The sequence below is a fragment of the Hemiscyllium ocellatum genome, chromosome 17, assembly GCF_020745735.1.
Source record: "Hemiscyllium ocellatum isolate sHemOce1 chromosome 17, sHemOce1.pat.X.cur, whole genome shotgun sequence".
Taxonomy (NCBI): Eukaryota; Metazoa; Chordata; class Chondrichthyes; order Orectolobiformes; family Hemiscylliidae; genus Hemiscyllium; species Hemiscyllium ocellatum.
In genome coordinates this window covers 970,726-983,100 of record NC_083417.1, presented here as the reverse complement: position 1 = coordinate 983,100, position 12,375 = coordinate 970,726, and the positions used below count along the sequence as shown (strand labels likewise).

The following is a 12,375-nucleotide window of genomic DNA, read 5'->3' as shown; positions in this document are numbered from 1 at the left end:
TCCTGCCTTATCTCCATAACCCTTGATTCCACTATCCTTGAGAGCTTTAACCAACTCTTTCTTAAATGAATCCAGAGACTGGGCCTCCACTGCCCTCTGGGACAGAGCATTCCACACAGCCACCACTCTCTGGATGAAGAAGTTTCTCCTCATCTCTGTCCTAAATGATCTACCCCATATTTTTAAGCTGTTCGACACTCACCCGTCAGCGGAAACATGTTTCCTGCCTCCAGAGTGTCCAATCCTTTAATAATCTTTTATGTCTCAATCAGATCCCCTCTCAGTCTTCTAAACTCAAGGGTATACACTCCAATCTTTCAGTGTAAGGTAATCCCGCCATTCCAGGAATTGCCCTGTCATTATGATGGAAATGTCAGCCATGAGGTTGAAATTAGTTTGGTGTAACTAGTGTCAGCTTAATTCTGAATAATCTATTTTACTTCCACCAAACACACTGCAGGTTTTTGGGGTCAAGGCATTTAGCAAACTTTGCTCAGACTCAGTTCTCCATGAAATGAGAAAATATAACATTTTTAAATAACTATTAATTACAATTTCCAATAATCTCTGAATTTGGTCCTTACAGTTCACTTTTGAAGTATCAGAGGACATGGTGGGAGCAGAGATTGGCCACATCAGCGTGGTGGACAAGGATCAGCCTGGAACACCGAACTGGCTTGTAGACTACACGATTATTGATGGCAATGACAGTGGACTTTTCAGCATCAAGACTGAGCCGGACACCAACAGAGGCATCTTATTTGTTGAAAAAGTAAAGGGATATAGCCAATCAAAAAGCAGTTTAGCAATTAGATTTATGTTTAGAAAACTGAACCTTCTTTTTCAGAAAACTCTCCAAACCCAACCCAGGATTATGAGAGGGGAGATGGGCTCTTTTCTCTCTCTTAGCAGCAAAAGGATGCTCTCAAGAAAGATCCGTGGGGAGACTGAATGGTTAAATGTGCTCCCAACTGGAGATAATTCTTCAGCTGGGGTCTGGCCATTCGATCTTGATCTCCCAACAGCTCACCAGCTGTCAGTGAAATGGTTAGGTTAGCCAGCATCTGGTTTCAGGAATCAGATTGCCTAAGTCCTGTTGAATGTTCAAATTGATAAAAATCTGTTGAAACTTCTCCCAAGGACATTAACGAATCCTTACCCTCTCACTTTCTGCTTGATCTGTTGAGTAGTGCCAACATTTTTTTCTGTTTTATTACTACATTATTCCTCATTGACACTGAGAACTATACAAAACACTAGTGCAGCCACACCTGGAATATTGTGTAGAGTTCTGGTCACCATATTTCAGGAAGAATGTGGGAGCATTGCAAAAGGTGCAGAGGAGACTTACGAGAATATTGCCTGGTCTGGAGGGAAGGTCTTATGAGGAAAGGCTTAGAGACTTGGGTGTGTTCTCATTGGCAAGGAGGAGGAAAGAGGGGATGTGATAGAGACATACAAGATGATCAGAGAATTAGATAGGGTAGACAGTGAAAGTCTTTTTCCTAGGATGATGACTTCAGCTTGTACGAAGGGCATAGCTACAAATTGAGGAGTGATAGATTTAAGACAGATGTCAGAGGCAGGTTCTTTACGCAGAGAGTGGTAAGGGCCTGGAATGCCCTACCTGCTAATGTAGTCACCTCAGCCACATTAGGGAGATTTGAACAATCCTTGGATAAGCACATGGATGATGATGGAATAGCGTAGGGGGACGAGCTGAGAATAGTTCACGGGTCGCGCAACATCAAGGGCCAAAGGGCCTGTTCTGTGCTGTATTGTTCTACATTTTATGTTCTAGAAGATCTTAGCAGAACCATTGCTCATCCTGCAATGTCAGAGAGAATGTTGAGCCTGAGCTTTGGGCTTGTAATTCATTTCCCTTATTTAGCAAATCTGTTTGGGTCTCACCCCTTCTCTATCTCCTCCAGCCCCACAACACTCCTACACTCCTGCACTCCTACAATTTTGCTGTTTATTATAGCCTCAACTTTTTAATCTGTCTACTGTTGGTGGTACTGCTGGAACTCCTGGTCCTTAATGTTATAATCCTACAGAGGCCTTTTATTTTAAAGAGAGCTATTTCCATGATACCAATGGAAAGAAATTTGCTCAATATGATTTAACTTTTATAAACATTTACTATAACAAACAAAATCAAATTAACATATTTTAAACAATGATTAACTGGTGAAGGTTATTTCAAATAAATCAATAAATTTCATGCCTCACATTGTTCTAATCACTTCCATCACATCCTGCACAAATGTAGGACCGTATTTCCAATTCAACCTTTGTTTTGTAGGATCTCTCACTGCTCATTCAATCATTTTGGTCTAAGATCACATTGACCAGCAGTAGTATTCCATGCAATGTCCCCAGACACAGATTACCACCAAGAAGGCGCACATCTGTAAACCTCCTCTCATATGTGTCCCAATATTCCAGAAAACATAGACGCCTCAGAAACTCCCCTCTCAAGCCCCTTCAGAGGGGAAATGGTAGCATAGTGTTAATATTACTGAACTTGTAAGCCAGAAGCCCTAACTATTGCTCAGTCAAATTCCAAAAGCACTAATTATTGTTTTATAAGCTGTTGCATTGTTTTGGAACTTTGGGGGGAGAAAAGATCAAAGCAACAATACTTTAAAAAGGAGGAAGAGATACAAAGACAGGACCACGTGGTCAGTGAGCGAGTGAGAGAGAAAGAGAGAGAGAGGGAGCAAGACAGAAAGAAACCTACATTGCTGTTTGAGTTCCAGTATTTCTGGACATTGGAGTGCATCTAAGACAACATTTTAAAAGGCATCTGGATGGGTATATAAATAGGAAGGTTTAGACGGATATGGGCCAAATGCTGGCAAATGGGATGAGATCAATTTAGGATATGCAGTCAACATGTATGGGTTGGATCGAAGGGTCTGTTTCCGTGCTGTGCATCTCTCTGACTCTATGACACAAATTCAAATCCTACCACAGCAGTTGGTGGAATTTAAGTATACCTTGACTAACAACAGAGCCACAGGTTAACAGGGGTAGGTGAGAATGTACCTTAATCTGACCAACCATAATGATCTGATCCAGGTGGAACAGGTTCAAAGATTAAGTGACCTACTCCTACAACTAAATTCCTATAAATGGACTGTTGGGCTCTGGCAACATTGAAACAGTGGGGAAGTGAATTGTTCCCTGCCCTTCCCACCGTTTTCTAACTGTTTAACCCACTAATATAACACAGTCACTGCTTAGAAACTTCACATCAGGATGGGATTTAAAACTGTCACGTAGAAAACTTACATTTGGAAACTATTGAAGCCACTCTTTGTTTCCTCTCACTGGAATTTTTAGGATGTTTTGAACTGCCATGTAACAAAGGCTGAAACCTGTCTGTTTGTTCTTTGTTTCTGAGCTGTTCATCCACGTGACAACCTGCGGTCACATAGATATTTCTTAGAACCTAATTATATCATCATCAGGAAAACAATTAGCCCTCTTTCACAATACTCCCAAACCTACTTTGGTCTTAAAGGGACAACGGACAAAGTGAAAGTACAATATTCCCAGAACATAAGGGTCATCATGCTAAGTTCAAGAATTCACTCCAAACTTGTATCCCCGCACCTTTCTCCCCTCCTTTAAGATGCTCCTTATAGTATTTGTCAAGCTTTTCATAATGTATCCTGATATTCCTTATGTGACTCAGTATCATGTTTGGCTTTGTAAAGCTCCCATGGGGCATAAAGGGGTATTTTGCTTGGTTAAAGATGATATATAAATGTAAGTTGTTGTTCAGTGTATTTTAGACACAGGCCGGGACAATGGTCACGTTACTAGTGTACAAGGGAAGAAAAGTTGAGGCAAAGGAAAAATAAAATGGAGAAACCAAGGAGTTATCCGTCAGGGTTTATTGTGCTGCCATCTGTTTCAGAGTCTGGATTATGAGAAGGCCGACAAACATATCCTGACTATAGAAGTGAAGAACAGGGAAGCTGTCAGTCCCGGTGCACCTCAAACTCTCCGTTCCTCAGCTAAAGTCATTGTGACAGTTACAGATGTGAATGAAGCTCCTAGGTTTGTGGAAGACCCCCGAGAACTGAATGTGCCAGAAGGTTTAACAGCGGGAAGCCTTCTAACAGTCTACACTGTCACTGATCCTGACACCAAACAACAACAAAATATCAGGTGAGGATGACAGTTAATTGTTCAATTCTTAGTCTGATCATGTATTTCTGTTTTTCGGTTTGGGTTTATTACCACTCTTGCCTGGCTATTCCCCCATCCTTGTTTGGATGTTTGCCTGTGGTGTCTGGGATGTTTACCCTCACAGCCTGTGTAGCCCTGGTGTTAGGGGTGTTTACTGTCTGCACTTTCTCCTCTGTGTCTTTACCTCCTGGGCCACTAACCCCACCCTCTGCTGTATTCCAGTTACGGGATTCAGTATGATCCTGCTGATTGGTTAATGGTGGATGTGAATACAGGGGAGATATTTGTTCAGCAGAAGATTCAGCGTGGCTCTCCATTCCTGCTTAAACATCGGTACATAGCTGTTATCACAGCCACGGACAACGGTAAGCAATGAATATTGAGGTACAGACTGATGGGAATAAACAGGGAATGACAGAGTTAAAGAACAGTATAAATTGAAATAATAATTAGTGTCGTCCATATAAATAAGGTAGTAAATGGAGTCCATGCTCATGATTGGTAGAAAGACAGCAGGAATAGAGCAATAAAACAGAAAAATAAAGAGAGGTCACATTGCAAATTCTATTGCAGCTTAGACTTGGGACCTCCTCTCAGCATTTCAATGTGTTAGTTTTACTGCTTTTGAACACAGACTAGTTGCAATAGTTGCAGCAGGCAAGAGCAGCAGACCACTCAACTCACCCTTGTCTACGCCAGCACATGCTGAAGCAATTCACATACTGACATTGTCCTGCCTTTTTCCTGCAGATTGCAATATTTTTTCAGATGGATAGTTAGCAGATGAATTTCAATGTGAAATGAAGCAATAAAAAACAAACAGTATCGCTCTAAAGGGTATGCAGAAGCAGTGATAACTGGATGTACGTGTGCATAATTTATTAAAGATGACAGCTCAGGTAAAGAGAGCTGATAATAAAACACCCAGAGTTAGAACATAGAACAATACAGTGCAGAACAGGCCCTTCGGCCCTCGATATTGTGAACTATTCTCAGTTTGTCCCCCTACCCTATCCCATCATCATCCATGTGCTCATTCAAGGATTGTTCAAATCTCCCTAATGTGGCTGAGTTGACTACATTGGCAGGTAGGGCATTCCACGCCCTTACCACTCTCTGAGTAAAGAACCTGCCTCTGACATCTGTCTTAAATCTATTAGCCCTCAATTTGTAGTTATGCCCCTTTGTACAAGCTGACGTCATCATCCTAGGAAAAAGTCTTTCACTGTCTACCCTATCTAATCCTCTGATTATCTTGTATATCTCTATCAAATCCCCTCTTAGCCTTCTTCTTTCCAGTGAGCACAAACCCAAGTCTCTCAGCCTTTCCTCACAAGACCTTCCCTCCAGACCAGGCAATATTCTCGTAAGTCTCCTCTGCACCTTTTCCAATGCTCCCACATCCTTCCCGAAATATGGCAACCAAAACTATACACAATATTCCAAGTTTGGCCACACTAGCATTTTGTATAGTTGCAGCATAATATTGCAGCTCTGGAACTCAATCCCTCTACCAATGAAACCGAACACACTGTATGCCACCTTAACAGCACGATCAACCTGGGTAGCAACTTTCAGGGATCTACGTACATGGACTCCAGGATCCCTCTGCACATCCACACTACCAAGAATCTTTCCATTGACCCAGTACTCTGCTTTCCTGTTATTCTTCCCAAAGTGCATCACCTCACATTTAGCTGCACTGAACTCCATTTGCCACCTCTCAGCCCAATCCTGCAGTTTATCTAAATCCCCCTGCAACCTGTTACATTCTTCCAAACTGTCCATTACTCCACTGACTATCGTGCCATCTTCAAATTTATTAATCCATCCACCTATGCCTGCGTCTAAGTCATTTATAAAAGTGACAAACAGCAGTGGGTCCCAAAACATATCGTTGTGTCACACCACTAGTAACTGGACTCCAGGCTGAATATTTTCCATCAACCACCACTCGCTGCCTTCTTTCAGAAAGCCTATTTCTAACCCAAAGTGCTAAATTACCTTCAATTCCATGCTTCTGCATTTTGTCCAACAGCCTATCATGTGGAACCTTATCTAAGGCTTTACTGAAGTCCATGTATACCACATCAACTGCCCTATCCTCATCTACATGCTTGGTCACTTCTTAAAAAACTCAATGAGGTTTGTGAGACACGACCTGCCCTTAATGAAACTATGTTGACTATCTGAAATCAAATTGTTGCTTGCTAGATGATTATAAATCTCATCTCTTATAATCCTTTCCAAAGCCTTCCCTATAACAGAAGTAAGGCTCACTGGTCTATAATTACCTGGGTCATCTCTACTGCCCTTCTTGAACAAGGGCACAACATTTGCAATCCTCCAGTCCTCTGGTACTAAACCTGTAGACAATGATGACTCAAATATCAAAGCTAAGGGCTCTGCCATTTCCTCCCTAGCTTTCCAGAGAATCCTCAGATAAATCCCATCCGGCCCAGGGGACTTGTCTACTTTCACTCCTTCTAGAATTGATAACACTTGTGTGTAACTAACCTCGATCCTTTCTAGTCTAATATCTCGTACCTCATTCTTCTCCTCCACAATATTCTCCTTTTCCTGAATGAAAACCGATGAGAAATGTTCATTTAGCACCTCTCTGGTCTCCACAGGGTCCACACTCAACTTACCACTTCGGTCTTTGACTGGTCCTATTCCTACCCTAATCATCCTTTTATTCCTCACATACCTATAGAAAGCTTTAGGGTTCTCCTTTATTCTACCTGCTAAAGACTGCTCATGTTCTCTCTTTGCTCTTCTTAACTCTCTCTTTAAATCCTTCCTAGCTGATCTGTAACTCTCCATTGCCTCTGTACCATCTTGCCTCATCAACACATAAACCTCCTTCTTCTGCTTAACAAGAGATGCAATTTCTGTTGTAAACCACAGTTCCCTTACCTTATCGCTCTCTTTCTGCCTGACAGGGACATACCTATCAAGGACATGCAATATCTGTTCCTTAAACCAGCTCCATATTTCCATTGTCTGCATCCCCTGCATTTTGCTACCCCATTCTATGCATCCTAATTCTTGCCGAATCAAATTATAATTGCCCTCGCCCCATCGGTAATCCTTGACCTGTGGCATGTACCTATCCCTGTCCCTTGCTAAACCAAACATAACTGAATTATGGTCACTCTCTCCAAAGTGCTCACCTACCACTAAATCAAACACCTGGCCTGGTTCGTTACCAAGCACTTTTAACTTTGTACACTCCAGTCCAACACTGGCATCTCCAAATGTAGATTTTGACTTTTTACCAAACTCCAGTCATTTCCCCGTAACCCTGCAAGTTGGTTCTATTTCAATAACCGTCCATAGCACTCTTGAATTCCTCAATTGAACCTTCCTCCACTACGTGCTCAGCCTAATTTATAGGTGAAAATGTGTTGCTGGTTAAAGCACAGCAGGTTAGGCAGCATCCAAGGAACAGGAAATTTGACGTTTTGGGCCAGAGCCCTTCATCAGGAATTTTTATAGGGCACATTAATTTATAGGGCACACATTACAAGAGGAGGGAGATAACATTGTTTAGACCTTAGCTGAAAATATTATGTATAAAATTCTGAGTACCACACATTAGAAAGGATGAGAATGCATTGGCGTGAGTGCAGAAAAGATTTACACGAATAGCTCTAAGAATGAGAAACCTCAGTATGAAAGTAGATCAGGGAAGTTGGGACTTTTTTGGAGAGGTAAAGTTCAAGAGGAGATTTGGTAGAAGTTTTCAAAATCATGTGACATTTGGACAGAGTGGATAGGGAGAAACTGTTCCTGCTTATAAAATGGGAGAAAGTGAGGACCACAGATGCTGGAGATCAGAGCTGAAAATGTGTTGCTGGAAAAGCGCAGCAGGTCAGGCAGCATCCAAGGAGCAGGAGAATTGACGTTTCGGGCATGAGCCCTTCTTCAGGAGAGCCTGAAGAAGGGCTCATGCCCGAAACGTCGATTCTCCTGCTCCTGGATGCTGCCTGACCTGCTGCGCTTTTCCAGCAACACATTTTTAGCTCTGCTTATAAAATGATCAGGAACTAGAGGTTTTGCAGAAGAAGCAAATGTGAAGTGAAAAAAAAACTTTTTTACACAGCAAATAGTTTGGGTTTGGAATGCATGGTCTGGAGCATGTAGTGGAGGAAGTTTCAGTTGAGGAATTCAAGAGTGCTATGAATGGTTATTTAAATAGAACCAACTTGCAGGGTTATGGGAAAATGACTGGAGTTTGGTAATAAGTCAAAATCTACATTTGGAGATGCCAGTGTTGAAATGGAGTGTACAAAGTTAAAAATCACACAACACCAGGTTATAGTCCAACAGGTTTAATTGGAAGCACTAGCTTTCGGAGCGATGCTCCTTCATCAGGTGGTTGTGGAGTACACAGTTGTAAGACACAGAACTTATAGCAAATGTTTACAGTGTGATGTAACTGAAATTATACATTGAAAAATACCTTGATTGTTTGTTAAGTCTCTCATCTGTTAGAATGACCATGTTAGTTTCAGTTTTTTTATATGTAAATTACCAAAACTTTTCAAAAAATTTACATCACCTGTGAATGATCATACTGATCTAATTGCCGTTTGAAAGCCTTGGTTGAGCTGCAGTCTCTCGAAGTGAATTTCCAATCCTAACCACTTTCTACAAGAAAAAAATGTTTTCCTCGTGTCTCCATTACTTATTTTGCAACTATATTAAGTGGATGCCCTCTGACGATCCATCCAACAATGGAGAAGAGCTTTTCCTTATCCATTATATCCCGACCCATCAAGATTTGGAACTTCTCTATCAAATCTGTTCTCAACATTCTCTTCTCCACGAAGAAATGACCTAACTTCTCTCATCAATCCACATAACTAAAATTCCTCATCTCTGGAATTATTTTTGTGAATTTTTCTCTCCCAAATATATTCACATTCTTTCCAACATGTGTTGTACAGAACTGGATTCAATACTCATGTTGAGGCTGAATACGGTTTTGTACAGATTTTACATAACTAATAAAATGAGTGGAAAATGCTGCTAACGCACTGGTGAGCGCAGTTCCCCCTTCGGTGAGTTTGGGGATATTTGTGAAACCTGTTCCTCCAGTGAGTTGTTTAATTGTTTTTGTTTTATTCATTCACAGGATGAGGGTCAGCATTTATTGCCTATCTGTAATTGCTCAGAGGGCAGTTAAGAGTCAGTGACATTGACTTTTTCTGCTAACAAAATGGATAATCTCCCATTTATCCACATTATATTTCATTTGTCATACATGTGCCCACTCACTCAACTCGTCCAAATCACACTGAAGCATCTCTGCATCCTTTTCATAGTTCACCTTCCCACCCAGCTTTAGAACATAGAACATAGAACATAGAACAATACAGCACAGAACAGGCCCTTCAGCCCTCGATGTGCCGAACATTTGTCCATGGACCTATCCAATTGCTGCTTAAAGGTCACCAATGATTCTGATTCTGCCACTCCCACAGGCAGCACATTCCATGTCCCCACCACTCTCTGGGCAAAGAACCTACCCCTGACATCCCCCCTATACCTTCCACCCTCCACCTTAAATTTATGTCCCCTTGTAACACTCTGTTGTACCCGGGGAAAAAGTCTCTGACTGTCTACTCTATCTATTCCCCTGATCATCTTATAAACCTCTATCAAGTCACCCCTCATCTTTCGCTGTTCTAATGAGAAAAGGCCTAGCACTCTCAACCTATCCTCGTATGCCCTATTCTCCATTCCAGGCAACATCTTCTCTGCACTCTCTCCAAAGCTTCCACATCTTTCCTAAAATAAGGTGACCAGAACTGCACACAGTACTCCAAATGTGGCCTTACCAAGGTCCTGTACAGCTGCAACATCACCTCACGACTCTTGAATTCAATCCCTCCGCTAATGTACGCTAATACACCATAGGCCTTCTTACAAGCTCTATCCACCTGAGTGACAACTTTCAAAGATCTATGTACATAGACCCCAAAATCCCTCTGTTCCTCCACTTACTAAGAACCCTACCATTAATCCTGTATTCCGCATTCTTATTTGTCCTTCCAAAATGGACAACCTCACACTTGGCAGGGTTGAACTCCATCTGCCACCCCTCAGCCCAGCTCTGCATCATATCTAAGTCCCTTTGCAGTCGACAACAGCCCTTCTCACTATCCACAACTCCACCAATCTTCGTATCGTCTGCAAATTTATTGACCCACCCTTCGACTCCCTTTTCCAAGTCATTAATAAAAATTACAAACAGCAGAGGACCCAGAACTGATCCCTGTAGAACTCCACTTGTAACTGGGCTCCAGGCTGAATATTTACCATCTACCACCACTCTCTGACTTCGACCGGTTAGCCAGTTCTCTATCCAACTGGCCAAATGGCCACTATCCCATGCCTCCTGACTTTCCGCACAAGCCTACCATGGGGAACCTTATCAAATGCCTTACTAAAATCCATGTACACTACATTCACTGCTCTACCCTCATCCACATGCTTCGTCACCTCCTCAAAGAATTCAGTAAGACTTGTAAGGCAAGACCTACCCCTCACAAATCCATGCTGGCTGTCCCTAATCAAGCAGTGTCTTTCCAGATACTCATAAATCCTATCCCTCAGTACCCTTTCCATTACTTTGCCTACCACCAAAGTAAGACTAACTGGCCCGTAATTCCCGGGGTTATCCCTATTCCCTTTTTGAACAGGGGCACAACATTCGCCACTCTCCAGTCCCCTGGCACCACCCCCGTTGACAGTGAAGACTAAAAGATCATTGTCAACGGTTCTGCAATTTCCTCTCTTGCTTCCCACATAATCCTAGGATATATCCCGTCAGGCCCGGGGACATGTCTATCCTCAAGTTTTTCAAAATGCCTAACACATCTTCCTTCCTAACAAGTACCTCCTCTAGCTTACCAGTCCATTTCATACTCTCCTCTTCAACAATACGGTCCCTCTCATTTGTAAATACTGAAGAAAAGTACTCATTCAAGACCTCTCCTATCTCTTCCGACTCAATACACAGTCTCCCACTGCTGTCCTTGATCGGACCTACTCTCGTTCTCGTCATTCTCATGTTTCTCACATCCTACCTGCCAAAGATTTTTCATGCCCTCTCTTAGCTCTCCTAATCCCTTTCTTCAGCTCCCTCCTGGCTATCCTGTATCCTTCCAATGCTCTGTCTGAATCTTATTTCCTCAACCTTATGTAAGCCTCCTTCTTCCTCCTTACAAGACATTCAACCTCCCTCGTCAACCAAGGTTCCCTCACACGACCATCTCTTTCCTGCCTGACAGGTACATACATATCAAGGACACGTCGTATCTGTTCCTTGAAAACGTTCCACATTTCAACGACAACCTTCCCTGAAGCCTATGCTCCCAATTTATGCTCCTCAGATCCTGTCTTGCAGCATCATATTTACCCTTCCCCCAATTGTCATCTACAAACTTAGAGATATTACAGTTAGTTACCTCATCTAAATAATTAATATTGTGAACAGCTGGGGTCCAAGCACTGATCACTGTGGTACTAGTCATTGCCTGTCAATTGAAAAGAGGCCTCCATTTATTTTGCTCTTTATTTCCTGTCTGGCAAACAGTTCCCAATGCATGGCAGTTCACTCCCACCAAGCCGTAAGACTTAGCCCAACCTCAACTTCTGGTTTACTATCAATCCCCAAATTTTACTTAATACTGGCAATTAAATAAAAAATTGGAAGTTTTAATTTTCCCAGTCCTAAGGCTAATTTTGGAGAAAGGGAAACAGCACTTTGTACTCACCAGGCAACCGACCCGCATCCACCTTCTTCATTTCAGTGATCCTGACCTAGTTTATTGTAATTCTTGCTCACATTCCTCCTCATCTGCTTCACAATGATCTTGACCTGTTACATTGATTCTTATTTACTTCACATTCTTTTCAGTCTATTTCACACTCATCCTGATCATTTCACATTCCTCCCAATATTTTATCTGTATTATTGCAAATCTTTAGCTCCATAATAGCAGCAAAGTAGGACATACACTGGCTCTCAGTTATACTCGGCTTATCTACTTTTCCCATCTGCACCAATTTGAGGTGCACTGACTTTTCAGAATGAGAAGTATGGCCTTTAGGGAATTGCATTGGATAATGACATACAAGTGGCATGGTGATGATTTA

At 42.0% G+C, this 12,375-nt stretch overlaps 1 protein-coding gene across 1 annotated transcript in view; it reads left to right on the top strand.

Annotated features, from left to right (window-relative positions):
- The window catches only part of cdh15 (cadherin 15, type 1, M-cadherin (myotubule)), a 106,461-nt gene that overhangs the window by 73,339 nt on the left and 20,747 nt on the right, over window positions 1-12,375 (top strand). The window contains exons 7-9 of the mRNA XM_060837537.1: window positions 587-772; window positions 3,929-4,182; window positions 4,426-4,568. Coding sequence (XP_060693520.1) covers window positions 587-772; window positions 3,929-4,182; window positions 4,426-4,568 — 583 coding nt within the window. The remainder of the gene's footprint in view (window positions 1-586; window positions 773-3,928; window positions 4,183-4,425; window positions 4,569-12,375) is intronic.